Genomic DNA, 23,030 nt, shown 5'->3' on the forward strand with positions numbered 1-23,030 from the left:
ACCCCCCAACCCAGAGCCCAGCTCCCCACCCAGCCCTGGGCAACAGCAGCACCACCCCCAGGCAGCGACAGCCCATTGGCACCAACCATCACCATCACCCAGCAACAGCCCATTATGTAATTGCAAATGTATACATACCATTAAAGCATTTAATGTTTTTAAATAATGTATTTAGTGTATTTTCAAATTATTACAAATTAATTTTTAAATCTATTTCACTAGTTATTTTTTACATTTCCAAATAAATGTTACTATAGTATTGCAACTTTTTTTTATGGAAGGGGCCCCCGAAATTGCTTTGCCCCAGGCCCCCTGAATTCTCTGGGCAGCCCTGCCCAGAGTGTGTGAGGAGCCGGGGAGGGAGGGAAGTGGGGTCCCCTGGAGCCAAGCCCGGGCTGCGGCGGCGGCGAGAGGGGCTCCCGGAGTGTGTGAAGAGGTGAGTGGCCGTCTGGGCTCGTCGGTGCTGAGCAGGTAGCCCCGCAGCCAGAGATCCTCGCCTTCCCGCCCACCGGGGCTGGGCCAGGGCGCGGTGAGGCTGAAGAGCAGCAGGTCCGGGGGGCTTTCCAGGTCCTCGGCTGCCAGCATGTCAGGGGTGTGGGCGGTGAGCACAAACTGATCCACCTTGGCCACCAGCAGCGCCTCAAAGCCCAGGGAGGGGCCGTGTTCTCCGCGCCCCCCCGCAGCCGCACTGCCACCTAGAAGTACTCCCACTCCGCGCCGCCCAGCAGCTCCACCCGCATGGGGACAGAGTCACAGCTGGGCCAGGGCTTGGCCGCTGTGTGCTGGTAGCGGATCCCACGTTTCGGGGGGAGCCCAGTGCTGGGGGTGCAGGGGGGAAGAGAGAGCCCAGTGCTGGGGCGGCAGGGGGTGCGGGTGGGGGGGCCACTGGTGGGCTGGGGGGGGCAGCCAAAAATTCTTTTGCTTGGGGCAGCAAAAAACCTAGAGCCGGCCCTGATGGTGGGGACAGCAGCTGTGCTCGCTCTCTCTCTCGCTCTCTCTGTCTCTGACTGACAGGCTGTCTGCTTTCAGGTTTCTCCATGAAGTATGCCCTGCTACTGTTGCTTTGGTGGCATCAGGGGCCCAGATCTTCAGAATGTTGGCATTATTTTGGCATGCTGCCAAACTGACGAAAAGGTGATTTTTAAAAGTTTATAACTCAGCTCATTCTCAATGGAATTTCGTGGAACAAAGAAAAGGCACTTAGCTAGCCTGGAGGTTTTTTCCCCTGATCAATTTCAAAGGCCTACTGCAAACAATGAAAGTGTCACACCTTTTCATTAAAAAATAAGAATATTTGATAAAAGAAGGAAATTAAATATAGGGATTCCTATCAACTCTCCTGATAATGAATTCACCCCCATCTCTTTTCCCTTCACATTTCCAGTTCACAGATATCACAAGATTATGAGAGATCCCTGTATTCACAATTACAGTGTAAATGTAATTGAAGTACAAGGTAAAATGCATATTTTTGACTTTCAAAATGGCCTTTTCACCTATTTAAAAATAAATAATTTAAACAATAACACCACAACCAAAACTCCAAGCATGGAACTGCTAATTCTTTTTAGGCAAGGCCAAAAGATTTTTATTTTCACCTGGAAACTTGTGTAAAGAGTCTGTAATCAGGTCCTATCTGTTATTAAAAGTTCTCCATCCCCCACCCACACCCCCGGAAGATCACTGATGGCTGACCCACTTCTGCCATGCACATTCCTGTGTATATCCTATCTATAAGTATCCAAAGTCTAGTCAGATTTGTCAGCTGCTTGGAAGGGAGGGAAATGAGTAGGGAATTGTCTAAACAGTGCGCTACACAGCACCAGAGGGGTGTAAATTTTAGTGCTCTGCTGGTGCACTCCCTAGCGCACATTAATGTAACTGGATGACATTAATGTGCACTAGAGAATTTTCAGTGTGTCTCAGCTGTGTCCACACCGGTCAGTTTAGCACATGACACACTAGTGTGCACTAGAATTTATACCCTTCTTCTGCAGAATAATGTACTATGTATAACAGCCCTAAGATTACTACAAGTCTGAGGAACAACCAAGGCAGGTTTCAACTGCAGCTAAATTTATGGATGCATTGAAACTGCTGATGCAAAGAAGTTAAATAACAGAAAGGGGAATGAGGCTTTAGACTTAAATTACAGTTGTTCAATGTGCTTAATGATACGATGATGCAAATGTTTCAGCAAAGCACTCTGTGATATTAGCATTTCAAGCAACCTAAATACACTTAACTGCACATTTAGTTTGGATATAATAGGATACTTGCTGTAAATTTAAAGGGGTAAATCTAGTTGCAGTCATTTATTGTATATTTTTTTAAAGATAGACTGACTATTAAAAACACATTAATGGATGCTTAAACAATTATGTTTTATGTACATATCTTGCTTTTTAAACTTGAAATATCTTTTTAATCTAACCCTGTTTAAGAATATAAAACATATATACTGTTGTGAAAAAGTGACCGTGTAACATCCCAGTTCAATTTTAAATATTTTTTTTTAGTTTATCCCAGTTTGGGGTGCTTAACTGGGAAACAAGAAAGGTCATTTTAAATCCGTATGAGACCTAATTTTGAACTTTTTTTCCTGACTCAGTAAGAATTTGCAACCTCAGAGCCTTGTGGATTAGTTAATTGAACTAATTACTGAGAGCCTCTTTTACCAAACAGTTATGGAATACAAATGAAAGCAGACTCTTCATGAAAATGGCCCTTAAACAAGAATCCTGATCAGATTATCACTGGGGCTCAGATACAGCAATAATACAGGTCAAGCATGCTTCATTTGCTGCAGGAGGAAATCATTGATTATAATCAGGATGCAAAACAGTACCTGTCAGTGCAATGTGTCCAGAGTTTGGTAAATGCCAAATAGTAAATACCAAAATTCCCTCCATTCTAGGCAGAATCTAGCTCTAACAGGCTATCAATTCTGCTAGCATAAGGGATCTCTTAGCTAGCATAAAGTGACAGTTGATGCCTATGCCATTTGAGCCCTAGCACAGGGGTGTTGGTGGTAGGGCAAGAGTGTACCTGCAATACAGCAATTCACAACTAACATGATCATAGCCAGTTAGTATAAATTAAAATGGCTCCTAAACTGCTCTAATTTATACTGATGGTCCAGGACCAGTGCAACTATCTCATTGGTTCCTAATGCTCCCCCTGTTTGTCTTTATCCACCATTATCTCTTGTCTTCTATGTAGATTGTAAGCTCTTAGTCCACAACTAAGGATGCTAGGTGCTATGGTAGTACAAATAAATAGCAATAGGAGTTAATAGTAAATGCACCATGAGAATTGAGGTGGCCAAACTTGTTCCCCCTTTCTGATGCAACAAACATATCTTTGCACAGGAGAGAATCTGCAGTATAATACCATTGCCTTGTAGTACTGTGAACACCTATTTTAAGCAACTTGAAACTATTTATCATTGCAGAAGCAACCTGTGTTAGTGTGTAATAGAGAGGAACAGGGTGAGGTGTGTGTGAAACAAGATGCTGTACTTTGTCATTACCCAGGAATTGTGCAAAAGGCACATGAGGGAATTCAAATAGCATGGGAATTTCTTTGCATTGGTAAAAACTGCATATGTCTAATTCACAAATAAAGCTTCCAGGTTTTCCACTGAGACATAGACTTAAATCTAAATTGATGTACTGAATCCAATTAATATTCTTTTTCAAATGCCAGTATATTTCCCATGCAAAATTTTAGAGAATGCCATTGCTATTCAGTAATAAATTTACATTGTGCTAAATGAATCAAAGGTGGTGGGTTAGGTTTCCATATGTTCATGGTTCATTAGCACAGGGAGAATGGGCTCACGGTTATTTTATTTCAGTTTTTCTAATCCCTTTGATTTAGATTTTCTAGATCCAGCAAGCCACACTATAAAAAATAGTGACCAGTTGCAGCTGGAATGGTTTAAAGAGGAATAATCCATCTTTCTGGGTTCATTCTTTCAAGGGGCTACCTACCCTTCATCAGAGAAGCTATTGAAATACCCAGCTTTCCCAACTGTTCCCAGCATACCCACCCTTTCCATTTAGGGGAGTTAGGTGTTCCCTGTGAAAAGTAAGAAAGAGTCACTGTACATGAGAGGCATTCTCAGTGTGCTTCTTTCATAGCACATGCATGTTTGCATGCACACACACGTGTACACACTAGAAATGTTAGTCCAGTTTCTCAGCTTATGACAGCTGATGAAACTCCACTGACTTCAGTGAAGCTAGGCTGAATTGTACCAGCTGAGAATCTGGCCCCTGGTCTGAACTAGAGCTGGGTGGAAAATGGTTTTCCCATCTTGTGAACATTTTTGAGATTTTGAAAAAATGCCCATTCTGTTCTGGAATGAAAGTGAGACCTTTTGAAAATTATAAAGAGAGAGAGAGAGAGTGTCACCCTAGAACCATAAGTAAACTGGTGGTTAGGGCACTCACTTGGGATGTGGGAGACCTAGCTCTGCCTGGTTCAGATCAAGGACTTAAATGTGGGTGTCCTATATCTCAGATGAATGCTCCCCCATCCATTCTGCTCCCCTGTCCAGAAACGTCATCCTGGACTGAAAAACCTTCCCTCAACAAAAGCTTTATCAATAGTGGTACGTTCCCGTGAAAAGTTTTTGTTTAAACTAGTTGTCATTTTCTGACAAAAAGCTGGGTTGTTTGAAAAATTCCCACTTAGCTGCAGTCTGAATTTACTCACCTTCTGGAGTTTACATTTAACTTAAATCACAACAAACACAAGACTCGGTCAGTGCTTCCTCCTGTTCCTATGTTTTTTCTTTTCATGCCTTGGCCCTTAGTTCTGCCATGAGAGCAACTCTTGTCCCATTTACAGTCAGGAGCTGAAGCTAATGAGACCCACTTAATTTGGTTGCCTGGGTGAGTCAACAGAATGGCTGTGTATCTCTAGGCACCTGACAACCTGTCAAGAAAAAAACATTTTAAAAGCCAGCTGTGCTGGTTACTTACCTACTAAAATTCAGGCCACATTGTTTGTGGAGAATACACCTCTCTGTGGTGAGTGCACCTCTCAGCATTTTAAGGTTTCTTTTTTGTGGCTTAAAAACCCTTTCTCTCCCCCCCCCCCGCCTTCAATTTTACTGTTCCAACTACATTAAAAATTTCACACTTCTTTACACTGAGCGAAGACCACAGAGTTAATCCAAATAATACAGCCAAGGGTAACAGAGCTGGTTGGGATTTTTCAAGAAGTCAGAGGGATTTAAGAGCTGAATTCTCATTGAAAGTCAATGGGAGTTGGTATTTAATTCCCTCAGCCTCTTTACATATCCTACCTGCTAATAAGAAATGAGTACATATAATTCTTTATTGTGGACCAAAAGTTTAAGCATTCTGGATGTGACCATGCAAAGTTACCCCTTCCATTGATTTCTTTTTATGAAATATTCTTTGAAACGAGAGACTCTCTTTTAAACTGTGTTGTAGGACAGGTCTGGGAAGAAGTAAATCTGTGTCTTTATTGAGGCACAGTGTTTCAGGGTTAAGGTACAGGAGATTTGGGTCCTATTCCTGGGTCTGCCAATGAGCTGCTATGTGGCTTTGGACAGGCCACTCATTCTGTATTCCCATCTGTAAAATAGGAGTAGTCATATTCACCTTCCCTGGGAAAGTATGATAATTATTGTTGTCTCTATCACTTCATAATTCTGGACCAGATTTTAATGGTATTTAGGTGCCTAAAGATGCAGATATCTTATAGCTCCTTCTTATCTTTTTGCCTTTTCGTATTCAATTAGGGGAAATGGGTCACCGTACCAAATACTTCAAAAGGTGTAAAATATGCTCAATATAAATACTGTCCACAGCAGGTCCATAACTAAGTACAGATCAAAATGAATGTACTTCCTATACAGATAATGTCATCCCATAGTCCACACAGTCCTATTTTCATCTACTTGTGTATACCTGGTACATGTTGGCAATGCCTCAGGCAGTATTGTAAGTGATTTGTATTCATAGATTACAATTTAAAAACTGACTTCTGGTAATTTTAAATGCTTCTTTTTAGAAATACAACCCCCCAGGAAACACACAGAAAGAGGAATATGAGGGGAGGAGGTGGAAGGGAAGGAAAACCTTAGAGGTTTCTATTTAGCCTTTATTGTATTACAGTGAGGGAGAACTAAATTCTCAGCGTCTACACAAAACAACATCAGAAAATAGCCAGTCAAAAGGCATTCAGTGGGAAAAATGTTAACAACTTTGGCAAGGGGCAAAGACCAAATGACACCCCAGGCAAGGAGTGTCTTTGGCACTCCCCCTCCCACCTCCATTTGTTAAACTTTTGAATACCTTATTTTTTTATTGCATATGTAGCCTATTTCATGACTTTGATGCACAACTTGAATGCATGATTTATCCCTATCATATAAGAGATTCTACAAAGATCCAGAACATTCTAGGAGGTTAGTGAAAAATGAATCCACATACAGAATACCTGACACATTTTATTTCAAACGTTCTATTTCCCCTTTTGTCACTAACAACAAAAGCAGCACCCAAAGCCTAGCACCCCAGGCAATCACCTGAGTAGCCTGCCCCTTAATCTGGCCCTGCCCCCAAGTTACACTCATAGAGTTTCCTTCACACATGAAGCTCTCACCCACCCCTTCCACAACATCGACTTCTCGTTTCCTAAGATCTCTTGGAGAGTGCTTTTTTGGGCTCAGGATCCATTGCAGTGGAAGCAGTTGGGAATGGATGGCCCAACATTGGGTATGGACATCTTTCTACTGGCCTTGCAGGTTGCTAAGAGAAAATGATTTGACATCAGGGTTTATTACCTGTCCTCTGAAGGTGGGATCCTCCTGCTAAAGGGGACCTCCAGTGCAGATATGAACACAGAGATTCCCGGGTGCCTCCGCTCCAGTAGAGATGCACTGCTATGGAGGAGGGCTATGGGGCGAGAGCTCTGCAGAAGCACAGTCTCTGACTGATTCCTTGGGATCTATGAGGTTTGGAGGTAGTTCCAGCAGTCTGTTTCTAGGGGGGGAAGCAGGAAGTGGGGCAGGATTCCCTTCCTGTCCACCCAATAAAATGATGAGAGGGAATCTTTACTAGGGAAACTTTTTGGAGATCCACTGACTTTGCAGGATTTAATGTGAGAGGTGTTGACCCTGCCCTTTGTGCTGACCTGTTGAGAACACTGTGTGTTGAGCTGCTAACATTTCTCATTTCTTGCCTCTCTTGGGTGTTGCCCATGGCTACACACTGGAGTACAATATATAGCTTTGTAGAAACATTGTTGATAGTGTTTTTTAACATTGAAAAGTATAGCTACAGTATGCATTACACTGGCTCATGTATACGAAAATAACTTAATGAAATTTCCCTGAAGGGTTAGCAATATGGGTATGTAACATTTGTTAAGCCATTTCTGCCCTGTTACCTCCATCACATGCACTCTTTGACAGTACAATCCCAGATAGACAGCATCTGCACAGCTCGTCAATTTCCTAAAGATTGTTAATACATAAAAAATGCAGGTCCTTAGTATAAATTATGCAAGCTCTATATTAGTCTAGTGTGGTACTTAAAAAACAAAAAACCCAAGATCCATTAGAAACTACTTTAGGTTTTTCATAAGGCTCCTTAATTTCCCACACCAAATAAAATATGAATCTCAGTGGGCTGCAGTGTAATAATGAGGACAGGAAATTGAAATAAAAATAGTGAAATAGAATTCTGTTCAGCTCTTACAGTAATGTGTTTGAGGAATTCAGCATGGTAAAGTCATTCAAGAGAAATGAGCTAAAAAGGTGGGAACAGATCCTCAGCTGATATAAATTGGTGTAACTCCATTTTGTCACAGTTACACTGATTTACTCCAGCTCAGGATCTGGCTGACTGCATTCTTAATTCAAGAGGGAAGAATTTAAAGAGAGCAAAAATAATTTTCAAAGCTAGGCAGCTAGTCACCTAGTGGGGAATCTGTAAAGGTAAATACCCTTGGCTATCAACTATAGCATGATATCAGCAAAAAGAAAGAATATAGAAAAAAAGTTAGTGTGTGGGAATATTACTAGGCTAGTTGAAATTTCATTTTATTAACATTATAATCAATTTTCATTTCAGTAAATAAGTGAAATTTAAAACTGCTATGGTAGAAAAGAAGGTTGAATGGTGGGAGTGAAATGAGGGGACTCAGCATTTAATGTTTCAGGCTTTGTGCCAATTTTAAATTAAACAATTTTACAATGAAAAGAATCTTTAAATCTTGACTTTAGGGTTCAATGGTGGGATACTGGGCCAGACCTCAGCTGCTGTAAATTGCCTTAGCTCCACTGAAGACAGTGCTCAGTAATGCTGATTTATACTAGATGGGGATCTGGCCCCCTGTCTTTTCTCATCATATTGAGATTAAATAAATGTCTTTCAGCTTAATTCATATAGTGTTTTGAAAGTTTATAGTGTGCAGATCTGTCTCTGTGAATGAATATTTTAATGCAAAAACCACCCACCTTCTGAATACTGTACCATTATACATTTATCTTGGCTTCATATTTATTTGTGGCCTGACTAACATCTTGAAGATCATATCTAGTAAAAAATAAAACCAACATGTTAAAATATTTAAAGCATTCCTTAATATTTTAGTACTTCTCAATAGTAAAACCATATTCTTTTCTCAGAACAAAAGCCTGAAAAACAAACTCCTGTCGGGAAACAAGCTTTGTGGTATTCATGCAGAAGAGGTGAGTAGAATTTTACTGTTCTAATCCTAACACACCTGGAGAGACAGTAGTGTTCAAAGAGCCCATGCATCTAAAATCTCTCATTTGCTCCCATGACAAAAGCATACATCAGGAAACAAAATACAGTCTCCATTTTTAGACAAAGTAAATCCATACGTTTAGATTTGAGGTCATTGGAGGAGATTGTCTGCTGAATCCCAGGCTCAAAAGCATTGATTTTCTCCATTGGCCCCAATACCAAAAAATAGTAATAACTTCATTGTTTGAATAATTTTAAAGAATTCTGAATAAAGAACTGGAGAAATTATTTTTAATGTTAAAACCGTGTATGATTTAAAAATCCATGCATGGCACTTTACCAAATTTAGAATAAGAAATGGTACCTCTGCCAAAGAGCTGGCAATCTCATACAGACAATATAAAAGCCCTGATTCTTCAAATACTTAAACATGTAAGTATTTTTGCTCATATGAACGGTCATGCTAGCTACTAATGGGTGCTATTGAAGTGAATAAAGTTATGCACTTATTTGAGTAGTTCCCTGTAGTCAACAGGAGTAGTCAGATGAGTTACTATTGATTCCCACATTCTCAAATAAGAATCCAGCCCCAGTAATGTAAATCACGAGTAACGTCAATGAAATCAAACTGGAGAAGCATAAAAATAAAGAAGAGTTATCAACAATAGTGTACTCTAGGGAACAATTATGCATTGCCAAGAAGATAGGCAAGATGATCTAATAATAAAACTTTTCTCTCTCATTCTGATGAGTCTGCAGAAGTCAATGCTTGTTGCTAGAACACCACAGAATTATCACACTTGAATCAAGTACATTTTAACTCAGAAAAAGATTTGAAAACTTGTATTTTCAAAGTTATACAGCCAGATACATAGTCTAAATAACTGATTTCCATTTATTTCAATTGAGCTATACTGCAGCAGATCTAGCCCATTGTATCCAAGAAATCTACAGCAGTCAGAAGCAATAGATTCTTTTCTCTCACTTTGTTCAAGCTACATCATCGTATCTTTCTGGTTTATTCTACAGTATTTGGTTTTAAATGTATTTTTCTCTCCCTTTATACCACAGAATTAAGTCCCGGCCTAAAAATATGATGATGTTATTTTTTTTTCTCTCTTGCTAATTTCCTTGGGGTTCATCACATCTTGAATTTTTAGCATTATTTAACTTTATTTTTTTCTATTAGCTTTGCATCTTATTTAAATACATTTGAATATTTGCAACATAACTGTGTATATACCGGCACTGACCTCTACATTTAAATGGAAAACAGGGAATTTGACTTTCCAGTGTTTGATATGAAATCAGTGTCAATCGGTATATTGCCAATAAACCTTGTCTTTATTCTGGGAGTTTGAAGTGGTCAGAATCAAAACTGCTTGCAATCTGTCTCTAAAACTTCTCATTGGCGTATCTTTCAAGTTAGAGCCCTCTTAAAGTAACATACATTTTTAAAAGTAAGATGTGTTTTAAAAAGACCTCTCTATTTCAATATCTGTTTACATGAGAGACCAGATTAGTTGAGGTGGAGTTCTCATCAAAATGAACAGCAGGAGAATCATTGTGAATCGTACACATGGATGTTAAGAAATCTAACTGTAACATTTTTCCTTATGGACCAGCTGGTGTCTTCCTGCTTCTGCAGACACAGAAGAACCTAAAGTGCTGAGAATTGCATTGGTTCCACCTCACAAGGGAGGGTTGGGATTACAGGCAGCAAAAGCACTCCAGACTTCACTTTGCATACTGGGGAGCTCTACTTTCTCTAGTGAAACCCTAAGGAGGGAGGCATGGCAGACAATTCTGAAGGAGGGGTGAGGCAGTGGCCTGCAATCCAGATCAACAGGCCTAATTCTCTGTGTAGGATGATCACAGTTGAGAGCAGTAGAGAGATGTCATTAGTTTCTATGGCTCAAACCAGCAGGTCGGAGGAGACTTACTGGTAATCCCCACATACTCTCACATTATTTTCAAATAAGGAATTTAGGATTTAACCCATGAACAAACTACTAATTTATTAGCCCAACAATATGTGACCTAACTGAAAAGCATTTATTAACATACAGTACAGTATGAGAAACCAGTGGAACTCTTATAATGCGCAGTACAATTCATAGTATAGTATGGTGTAGTATGCCTTGCCATCAGGGAATTTCAAAGAACTGAACTCTGGATTATACAAAGAGCCTGTGGTAGCAGATTGTAAATGTGCCTTATTTTTCAAGTGCCAGGACATTAAGCTTTATAGGTAGTCTTTATGAATTATGTGTTATGTGTTAAACCTGGCCAGCACAGCTAGGATGAGATGAGATGCTGCCCAGTGGGTGCTTTGGTGCTGTACTCTTGCCAGGATTCAGTGGGGTAAGACAGGGAAATACACACTGTTTGCTTCTGTTCTGAATAGGAGTAATATGCAGAATGAAGCATACATACTAGGTGGATGATGGTGTGTCACTCCCTCTGATAGTAGAACAAAATCCCTTTAGGCTGAGGTGTATGGAATGGCATGGTAGTAGGTTGCCCTTTCTTTTTCTCCTTTAAATGCTACTTGGAAATCCTGCTCTGCTGACTGCAAAGGGAGAAGAAAAGGTAGAAATTCTCTGTGTCCTCCTTGCACCGACACGGTAGAGGGCAGAATCCTATGTTACATTCATAAACTCTGACAGGGTGAACACATCCCCCAGTGTCAGCTCATTGACCTAAGTGGAGTTCCACTAGGGATGAAATTAGCTCTATGAATATTAATTTTACCAGCTAGTTGTGCAATTAGCAAATGGGTGATACTAATGTAAGTATAAACCTTTATTTATTTTGCTGTAGCTGTTCTCTAAGAATCACTGGGACTTTTACACTAAAAACTAGCACAGCATAAAAAGTCTAATGTTGAATAAAAAGCTGCCACCATCATCATGATTGAAAGGTGTGTGTGTGTGACACTGTCTCAGAATGTTAGTCAGTTACAGATCTGACAAAGAGCCACAGGGATACAGTGCTGCTAGTATCAATTATAAAACAGACATAGTGTTTTCTACTAGCATGTTCAGGAAAAAGCTGGTCAATGTGGTCTTAGACATCAGCTGGTAAGACATGACAAAAGGTCTCCTCGTTAACAAATGCCAGTGTTGATTAGTAGTGAAGCCAGCAAGCATTGCTATGTGAGCTGTACAGCTGGCAAGAGACATTTTCCCTTTGAAGGTTGATTTTAATCTTTCTGGAAGACTGGGCCAAAGCTCAGGGTTTTAAATTCCTTTTCAAAGGCTAGCCTTCAGCTTGACTTACAATATAATACCTCACACCTGTGCCCACCAATCTGGCATCTTTCCTCTATTCAGTCTTCTTAGGATAATTCAGGGTGGAATAGCAACCATGCTTTCATATATATAATACAAAGTAACTATTTATGTGTTCATTTGACCTCCATGGTTTGTTATTGGAGTACAAACCCTTAAACAGTTAGTTACTAGTGACTGGAAAATGCTGCAGACCCCCCTACCCCTGAGATACTGAGTGTGAGGATTTTCTAAGGGAGTGATTTTTAGACTTTCCTATAGTTCAGTGGCAGCTGTATATGTCAGAAAGATTACATATTGTTTTAGGACCAAATCCTGGTTCCATTAAGGTCAGTAGCAGTGTTGCCATTGTTTTAATTGGATCAGGATTTGACCCGTAGGATTGAAGTGTACTAATGGTTGTACCTGGTAGTCCACAGAGCCATACTGACCTTTCCTTAGAATAGAGCCTTGGCACATTCTGTTCTCCAAAATAAGCATAGGGGCCAAAAGGGGGAGGGGGGAAGAAATGTGGAATAGAAGGATAGCTCAGAAGGTAGAGGTGAAATATGCTAATCTCGGCTTCAGGTGAACCTTTTCTTCAGTTTCACTTTGTGAGTGGTCTTCAAACTCTGAGTTTCATATTGAGTTATAGGCCTGAATGAACTTGTAAACTGAAAGCAAAGCAAAAGCAAAGCTGCAAGGTTTCACCTGGTTTATCCTCATAACCACGTGAAACCACAATTTATTTATTTTTTAAATTGACACATTTATTTAGAAAACTGTAGTGGTCCAAGTTAGCTCAGAACTTTAAAATGTCCATTCAAAAAGTTTTGAGCCTTAGGATTTTTGTTCATATAGCCATAGATTAGAGGCCAGAAGGGACCCATTATGATTATTTGGTCTTACCTCCCGCATAAGACAAGCTGTAGAATTTCACCCAGTGATTCCTTCATCTAGCCCAACAACTTGTCACAAAACTATAACATATCTTTTAGAAAGATATGCAATCACAGGCTATGTCTACACTGCACACCTTACAACGGCGTGGCTGTGCCACTACAACTGTACCATTGTAAGGCACTCGGTGTAGCTTCTTTTTGGCGCCAGGAGAGAGTGCTCCCAGCAACAACATAACACCAATTCCAATGGGAGAGCGGTTCCCACCGACAAAGCACTGTCCACAGCAGTGCTTTTTGTTGTTAAAACTTCTGTCGTTCAGGGAGGTGTTTTTTTCATGTCCCCGAGCGACAAAATTTTTAATGATGAAAGATCAGTGTAGACATGGCCTCACTTAAAAGGTCCCAGTTATGGAGAATGTGCCAACTCCTTTGATAAGTCATTCTCAAGGTTGATGTCCCTTTTCAATGGACTTGGGATGAGTTTTGAATTTCATTCCACAAAACTCTAAATATCTGAGATCATTCAATACCTTGAAGAAGATGTCATTAAACATGCAAATTGATGTGGGAAGGGAAGGTGTTAAAAACCTCACCACAGCAATAAAAACTCCAAAACAGCTGGCAATGAAGTACTTAAGACTTTACAATAGTATCTAATTTGAAGACCTGTTGGAATTATTACAATTGTGAAACCAGAAAATACTTTATTTGGGCTGGCTGCTCAGATAAAGGGGAGGAAAATATCAGTGGATAAAGTATCAGGGAGTAGCCGTGTTAGTCTGTATCTACAAAAACAACAAGGAGTCTGGTGACACCTTAAAGACTAACAGATTTATTTGGGCATAAGCTTTCGTGGGTAAAAACCTCACTTCTTCAGATGCATCTGAAGTGAGGTTTTTATCCACGAAAGCGTATGCCCAAATAAATCTGTTAGTCTTTAAGGTGTCATCAGACTCCTTGTTGTTTTTATCAGTGGATAAAGGAACTCAGTATAGTTCAGATCCTGTTTTTATAAAACCTTTTAAAAATATATAAGAAAAGTTGAATACATGGATTTGAAATTAGTTTAACAACAAATATTTTTTCTTAAAATTAAAAAAAAAAAAAAAAAAGCCGTTCTGGGCCAGAGCCTCAGAGAACATAAATCAGCATAGCTTTGTGGACTTTATACCAGCTGTCTATATGATCTGTACAATGTAACTCACACAAAATACAAATAAACACATAATAGTAGAAGTCATTAAACACTTCTGAATATTCTCACCCATGCTGCCTTTATTTGTGCTTAGCTGTGAACATTTAATAAAATCTTGTGTCTGAAATAGATGAGTTAAACTAACTGCATGTAACAATGTGATAGCTTGTGAATGTATTTTAATTGGAGGTCATCTTTTAACTCTTCCTGGGGTCACATAATTGGTTTAGACATGCTGTCCTTGCAAAGAATGTATGTGTGTGCATTCAAAAGAAAAAAAGAGAGAAAGAGAAATGACTTTTTGATTTTGCTTCACTTTTGTTGTCTGAGCTAAATTCATTTTTCCATTGTCAGAATTTGCTGTCATCTCTTCCACAGGTTCTCAAATGTAAATGATTTTAAAGATTAATTTATTATCTTCCACTTGCAGTCTAAAAAGATCCAAGCCCAGCTGAAGGAGTTTCGCTATGGAAAAAAGGATTTGATTTTTAAGGTGAGTTTATATTACTAGAGCTGGCTAAAGTATTTACTTACAATCAATATAACGTTACAATCATCCAGTGAGATGATAACTGCCTTTATTACTGGAGGACTGAGAAATCATTTCCCTAACTGTCAACATAATGAAAGAAGCTCAAAACTCTGAATCGCAGACATCATTCCCATAATGTGTTCTCTGAAATCCCCTCTACTTCAGTGTTGAAGGGACAATGGATGGTGTTACAATGCTTCCTGTGGCAAAGATAGAGGTGATTTCAAAGCTTCAAAAATTCTGTTGTCTTCATCATTATTTAAAATTAAAATGGAAGAATATTTGGCTTATGATTATTTACATTAAAATGCCTACATAGACCAATATCCCAGTCGGTACTCTGCCAGTGACCCAAATCTCTCCCATTGTTCCACAGGTTCCTGTGAACAGGGCCAGTTCTAGGCACCAGCAAAACAAGCTGGTGCTTGGGGCGGCACATTTTTAGGAGCGGCATGGCCAGCGCCAGAATGCCGCCCCTAAAAATGTGCCCCGGCTGCCCTAGCTCACCTCTGCTGCTGCCGCTCGTGCGCCGCGGCGCGCGAAACAGCTGATTCACGTGCCGCTGCTCACCCTCCCTCCCGGGTTTGAGAGCCTGGAACAGAGGGGGAGACTCTGAGTGGCCGCGGCGCGTGCGCCACTTCTCTCCCTCCCTCCTAGGCTTGAGAGCCTGGGGGGAGGAGACAGGGCTGGGGATTTGGGGAAGGGGCGGAGCTGAGGCGGGGCCTGGGTGGGGTAAGAAAAAAATGGGGAGGGGGGGCAGCCAAAATTGTTTCTGCTTGGGGCGGCAAAAATCCTAGAGCCGGCCCTGCCTGTGAAGAGCTTTTTATCTTTCTAATTGAGCAATAGAGCATTTTATGGCTGCCTGGTGGTTTCTATTTGATTAGCAGTCCTCCATGCTAAAGCTGTGCAGGATAACATTTAAAGAAAAACATTCTAATGTTTGTGACAAGTAGACAGAATGACTTGTGACAAACATGGAAAATAAAATGTTATCCTGTAGGCATCTGGCTTTTATCCATCTACATACCCGCTCTGCTGAAATTTCTTTTCTGCAACTACAGCTTCCTGAAAAGAAAATGAAGTATCTATTAGGGATGTGCAAACCAAATTTAGCTTCAGTCTAATTCACATAAATACCTAAAAGTTTAGATACACAGCTAAAACGTATCCAAATTCCTCTTTGTAAAATTGGGCAGCTAATATTATGAGAACAGGCTGTCTCACGAAATTTTGCATACTTCCCACTTCTGGTCTTTGCTGGAACCTAGAAGGAGCAGAATTAGAGGTAGGCCCTAGGCATGAAAATCCTTATCTGAATCTTCGCTAACTTTAGGCAGTTTCATGAGGAATTTGAGGAATTTTCTCTAATCTAGATCCAAGCTTCTGAAAATATAACCAATTTCTCTTGAGTCTCAGTTCATTACCTTATCTAGTGGACCATGCTTCCCTTCACGAAGGATGGACCTGTGGTTGAGGCACAGGGCTGAAGACCAGGAAGGGGTCAGGAAGGGATTTTTTTTCTACAGTGTATCTGGGGTCTTTCGTCTCCTTCCTCTGAAGCATCAGAGATGGCCGCAGCTGGAGATGGGATACTGGATGATGTAGGGGCAGGTTTCTGAGGTGACACCAAACTTTCTCTCTCTCAGGTTCTTGGCTGGCTGGTTCCAGCGCATGTTCCCCGGGTGTAACTGAACAACAGTGACGTTGGGAAGGAATTTTCCCCCAGATCAGATTGGCAGCGACCTTGGAGACTTTTCTCCTTCCTCTGCAGCATGGGATGCAGATCAGTCACTAGGATCATAGAATATCAGGGTTGGAAGGGACCTCAGGAGATCATCTAGTCCAATCCCCTGCTCAAAGCAGGACCAATCCCCAACTAAATCATCCCAGCCAGGGCTTTGTCAAGCCTGACCTTAAAAACCTCTAGGGAAGGAGATTCCACCACCTCCCTAGGTAACCCATTCCAGTGCTTCACCACCCTCCTAATGAAAAAGTTTTTCTTAATATTGAGTGTTCTATTCTAGGCAGTCCATAGCCAGGATGAACTTAGGCAAGTAATTTCATCTCCGTGTACCTTAGTGTCCTCATGTACAAAATGGAATAATATTGTTTATTTACCCCCCCAGGGATATTGTGAGGATAAATACATTTACATAAAGCATTTGAGCTCCTTAGATGGAAAGTGCTAAAGAACTGTAAAATATCCATTGGAACTCCTGAATCCCACATGTGAAGCAGAACTCTCATTATTTACCAGAGAATCCACAATATTTCTAGAGAAGAGCTGAGTTGTAAGAAACCTTCATTACTTTCACTTGTTAATTTGAAATTTTGCCTTGTGTTTTATTTTAATAAAGTTTGTAAAGTTTGCTTAACAAAGGGAAACAGAATAATGGATCTTTAGGCTAAAGTCCTCTACTGTAGCACTGCAAGGTGAGATGCCAGCAACAGCAGAACAAAATAAATTCGTGAATTTCTGTGCTTGTATTTCAGGGAGAGACTGCCCTTCTCAGAAAAACTGTCAGTTGTAACAACAGTTGTGTACATAAAATTGTGAAATGTGGAATATAATCCCTTAGGTTTGAAACAGAGATCTCAAATTCTGTTGTTGCATTGATGAGTTGATAGTTTTTTACACCTTTTTTGCACAGTTTTAGAGTCATTGCTGAGAAATTCCCAGCCCTCTTGAAGAACGGGTGGTGTTCCTACCACTACTTTCCTCTGATAGAAGGCACCTTCATTCTCTGCCAAGAGTTCAGTAGGATCCCTTCTGGGGACAGAAACAAGAATACACTGAATCCCTGCATGCCCTGGCCATTCAGTCTTCTGCAGCATTATTTACCTTTGGGTTACACTGTAAATTTTGGTCCCTCTGGTAGAAGGAAGGGTACGGTCACATTGTGAGCAGATGTTCCTCCAGCTGGGATCTTCCACCAGCACAGAGCATAAATAAATTTGACCCATATGTTGTAATTGGTGGTGCATACTATGCCATTAAGGAGCTACTAAAATGGCCAAGAAGTGGAAGAGCAGATTCCCCCGTTTTAAAAATTTAGTTTAGTACTTGTGATGGGTGCTGTACTGGAGAATAAACTTCTCTGTATAGTGATAGAACTATAGAACAGTTGAAGGCTCTCATAGTGCTCCACACAGACAGCCTCAAACGTGACTTCTGGGGATGACCATGATGAGAGAGGGGAGAGAGAACACTTCAATCTATACTCATTCAAACATTGTTTTCTCTGCTGAAATCACCAAGAAGGGTGCCAGTCGTGGTGGTTGGTGGTTGTTTGTTTTTGGTTTGTTTTTTTGAATGGCCAACACTCCATTGGCCACCAGAAACTTGTTCTCCCATTTATTTCAAAAGGCCACAGGATAAACAGTAACCCTTATCACTGAATTTGTTCTGATTGCAGCTGTAAAAAATAAATAAAAATGGCAGCTGTGTCTCTTCTAATTCTCCGGTGAATCAGTTAATAGTGTCTAATATTAACCTGACTCTGCAATAGCATCTTATCAGGTTGCAGTAAATAAAATCTAAAGTAATAATACCAGCACTTACAATCCACTTTCTGTTTTCAAGCCACTTGACAAATATGCACAAATCAATCGTCATAGCCTCCTTTAAAGGCACAAAAGTACAATTAATTATCACCATTTGACAGGTGGGCAAAGTGAGACAATGGTTAAATGACTTGCCCAAGGCTATAGAGGCAGTGTGTATAGTGTGTCAGATGGGATTTGAATTTGAGTTCCTGGCTCTCAGCCCAGTGTTCAGTCCTCTCGAGCATGCTGCATGAAGAGTATTGATACCATTATTTTTAAAAGAAGCAAACTGTAATTTGCCATGTGTTGAAAGAAGAAAAACTAAGACTATGTAGTGCCAAATTTCAGTGGAGGTCTCTTATTTTATAGCCCCACTTGTACAGCAGATTACCTGACAAAGACAGCTACAATTTCTCTCTGAGTCCATTTTAATTATACTAGTAGCCCAAAAACCCTGACTCAGCAAAGGACTGTAAGCATGTGTTTAAGGGACTGAAGCTTAAGTACTTTGCTGAATCAAGGCCTGTGTTTGTTTCAGGCATTTCTAACTTTTTTTTTCAGGTTGCTTCTCTATGTATTGATGAGAAAAAAATCAGATTTTTTAATTAATTACAGTAAAGAAAATCATTGATTTTCTCTATATATTGATGAGAAAAAATCAGATTTTTTAATTAATTACAGTAAAGAAAATGGGGTGAAAAATACAAAATGTAAACGTAGGCTTGATATAAATTCAGGATAGTGAAAAAGAACATTCAGTAATTGCACTCATTACGCAGTTTTATACAAATCTTTTATTATTTCTCAATCTTTTTCTTATCAGTAATTTCAACTGTGATTTGTACAAAATCTGAATACTAATTTGAGTGTGTTTTCAGTTTGTTTTTGTGATGTGTTTAAATAGTTCTGCTTTATAGTTTCAGAAGTGCATATTTCATGTATTGTTAATCCACTTTACTTCTTTTCATTTAAGATTCCAAGGTAAAATAACAGTTGTTTCACCATATAATAGGAAAGTAAAGTTGGTGATCTGACAAGCTAATTATGTGTCAAAAGCTTCAGAAAGTAAAGATAAAACAAAGAGGAGAAAGGGAATTTTAAAATGCTATTGGCTGAGATAATGAAAGAGGTCTATAGAAATACACCACACATTCACTGGAATACATGTAATTAAATCCCCTAGACTGCCTTGATAATTTCTATTGCTATATTTTAATTCTTTTAAGTGGCTTCAGTGTTTAGGAAGAGTTCTAGGTAGACAGTCCTGAAAATAGAGGTTTTCTACATATGCAATTGCTATATCCTAGGCAATAGCAGCATAAGATTTGTTTGCCAGCATAATTAAAACTTCTATAGTACAAGGTGGGGAGCCCCATTTCCATAACTATGTAGTCCCTGATTTATCTTCTGAGACTGCTGAAAAGTTCAGCTTGTGACAATGTTTCTGTGATTGGATGATTATGCACTTAAAAATGGACTGCCATTTATAGTACCTCCTCCAGGAAGGTACGAAGCACCCTCAATTCCCATAGATGTGGGTGAAAATTGAGGATGCTGAGGACCACAAAGGAGGCCCTCAATACTCCTCAGGATTGAGTCTCATCATATTATTTTCTTGAAAGTGGGATTAATTTGTCAATTTGTAGAGACTTGGAAGACATGACAGGATTAAAGGAAGCAATGTTTTGTTAAATCACCTGCAATGAGGACACGGTTCAAGTAAGTATCCCTATTCTGCACAATACTTCAGCATATGAATAAATTAAGCATGTGATGAAGTGCTGTCCAGAATAGGGATGGCCCGTTGTATTAATTTAGATAGAATATATGGAATAAAGATGTTGGCATAACCCAGTCATTGTCCAACAACATTAAACAAGGCTCGAGGATTGGTATATAGAGACCTCAGCTTGCTTAGTACCATGGCACATGTCTCATTAAAAAGTCTTTTAACCTTTTATTAAAGAGAGAAAAAAAGAAGGGACAATAGTTAAAACATTTGAAATGTAAAGTATTAAATCAGGCTTTCATTTTAACTACTTGTTTTTGTTCCCTTTCATTTTAACTACTTGTTTTTGTTCCCTTTCTGGAGAAAGTTTTAAAAGAAAACTTTGTTTGGTAGTATCAAAGAGAATAATAACCATCCTCTTGGGGAAAAGAGAAGAGGTTAACTGAGATGGGCTGTAATTGTCATTGTTACTATTATTGTTAAAGTCCAATTTTAGAAAGGACCCCGCCATTTGACAGTTTCTTAGATGGTATTGAAGATGGTAATAACTGTCATTCCAGGTGGTGGTTGGGATTCAGCTGGCACTAGTAGGGGGTGACAATGTCATCTGGGTCCTTCTCTTTCTGGCCCATTCTGTTCATGATACCTCTCTGTCTCAGGATGATGAAGGCACAGGGTCCCAGGAAAACAGTGCAGGTGGCAGCTATGATTAGAAACTAGCTTCAGTATCCTCAGTGTGTTCCTCTTGCCTGTTCTTTTTGTTCTTTTGAATTTTCCCCACAAAATATTTCTTTTAAGAATTCAAAAAGGGAGCAATGCGTGGAATAGCCCATCCCCTCATTATTTTGTCCACCAATTAGGCCTATTATCTGGCATAACAATTTTGGCTCATTATCTTCTGGCTTTACAACTTCTGGTTTCTAACCAACTTAATTTTAACATGGTCCCTGAATCTCATCAACCTGGCCTGTTTGTTTAGACTAATTCAGTTATTCTGTCTTCCTTTTTTACTTTTTCCCATCAACATTTGGTATTAATGTTGCTGTATCCTTTTATGAACTTTTACATACTTTTTACAGATGAGCTCATAATTGGGATAAATTTGTAGGCCCAGTAGTCACAACAGGTCTTAAGCATATGTTTCAGTACTTTCCTAAACCACGTCTTAAGATCAGTACTGATATAAAATGTACTATATATTAAATTTTACTTTCAAACTGTCTTTTCAATAGAAAATGCTGGTCTTCCAGGAAACTCATTGATGGGTGGTATGATTTTCTTTTTACATACTACTCTTCTTATAGTAAAAATATTGTATGAGACACAGAGTTCTGTAAGATTAGTTTCAGAGCATAATTATCTGGATGTAGCAGTAATGTGTACTATACTTCCTTCTAACGTAAAATTGATGCTACCATATATAGGCTTGTGTTTCAGTGCCTATTAAAAATAATTACATCCACAGTAAACCTATTTCTTGGAGTTGCAAAATTTTTCAGTGGCACAAAGGACATAATTCTATCCTCCCAAGAGACAAAGAGCTAGAAGTGATAAAAGCCAACTCAACAGAAGTCATGTCTTCGTCATTAAAATTTAAAATGCCATTATTCTTCACAATGGAAAAATCAATGCAATAAACTGCCTTTAATCTTTTAAAGGGCTGCTTTGCACACACAAAAAATAAAATTGAGATTATTCACTAAAATGCCACAAAATATTTGGATACAATGGCAGACATTGAAATGTTGTGTGTTGTACCTTTTGGCTCAAATCCAGTCCTGGTGTAAGCAGATGCAACTCCATTTCATGTTTGTTTGTGATGCATCCATTTATACTAAGGCTGTGTTAGGCAATAGAGTTCAGCTCAGCTGGCCTTCCAAGTTTGGAAGTACAGTCCCTTTATTGATTCACAATTTTAAAACACAGTAGACTACTTTATTCATTTTCATAAAATAGCCTTTTTAGTTCTATAAAGAAATACACTGCTTTCCTTAACCGAATTCACAACTTAGCACTTTATGGACTGAAAGAGTGCACAGATTTTTTTTATTTTTGTTTTTTAAATTATGGTGTAATGCTGCACCAAAACCTCTGGTATGGTTCAGGGTTATCCGTACCTTTGACCCCTCAGTCTCTCCATGAGTACCCCCTACAGTGACAGGCCTACACCTGCACTTCTTTCATAGTAGAATCTCACAATTCATTCCTTTTTTTCCCTCAATTAAAAAAAAAAAAAGTAAGAGAAACGACAACAAAAAATCCACTACGGCTAAACGGAGTAAAAGAGGTGATTAGAGACAAAAAGACATCTTTTAAAAATTGGCAGTCAGATCCTACTAAGGAAAACAGAAAAAAGCATAAATTCTGCAAGTCACGTGTAAAATTATGATTAGGCAGGCCAAAAAGGAATTTGAAGAACAACTAGCAAAAGACACAAAAACTAACTCTCCCCTCCTCCCCAAGGCCGTGTGTACACTAGAGAGCTTACAGCAGCACAACTGTAACAATGCCACTGCGTCACTGTAAGATCACTTGTGTTGCTGCTCTATGCCAATGGGAGAGAGCTCTTCCATCCATATGATAAAACCACCTCAATGAGTGGTGGCAGCTATATACCACTGACATAGCACTGTGCATACTACCACTTATGCCAGCGCTCGGGGTGTGTGGGTTTTTTTTTTACACATCTCTGAGCAACATAAGTTTTGTGGACATAAGCAGCCTAAGTACATCAGAAGCAGGAAGCCTGCCAAACAATCACTGGGGGCACCGGGCAATCAGGTTCTAAAAGAACACTTAAGGAAGACAAGACCATTACAAAGAAGCTAAATAAATTCTTTACATCTGCCTTCACTGCAGAGGATATGAGGGAGATTCCCATACCTGAGCCATTATTTTTAGGTGATAAATCTGAGGAATTGTCCCAGATTGAAGTGTCAGTAAAGGAGGTTTTGAAAGAAATTGCTAATAAGTCACCAGGACCAGATGTTATTCACACAAGTTCTGGAGGAACTCAAATATGAAATTGCAGAACTTCTAATTGTGGTATATAACCTGTCACTTAAGTCAGCGTCTGTACCAGATGACTGGACAAGAGC

At 39.5% G+C, this 23,030-nt stretch overlaps 1 protein-coding gene across 2 annotated transcripts in view; it reads left to right on the forward strand.

Moving 5' to 3' along the window:
* LUZP2 (leucine zipper protein 2) overlaps positions 1–23,030 on the forward strand; it is a 355,370-nt gene that overhangs the window by 229,632 nt on the left and 102,708 nt on the right. The window contains exons 6-7 of one of the 2 annotated variants that reach the window (XM_034769830.1): positions 8,675–8,737; positions 14,556–14,618. The exons of the other annotated variant lie outside the window; for it this stretch is intronic. Coding sequence (XP_034625721.1) covers positions 8,675–8,737; positions 14,556–14,618 — 126 coding nt within the window. The remainder of the gene's footprint in view (positions 1–8,674; positions 8,738–14,555; positions 14,619–23,030) is intronic. 2 annotated transcript variants of the gene reach the window in all.

The sequence above is a fragment of the Trachemys scripta genome, chromosome 4 (assembly GCF_013100865.1).
Source record: "Trachemys scripta elegans isolate TJP31775 chromosome 4, CAS_Tse_1.0, whole genome shotgun sequence".
Taxonomy (NCBI): domain Eukaryota; kingdom Metazoa; phylum Chordata; order Testudines; family Emydidae; genus Trachemys; species Trachemys scripta.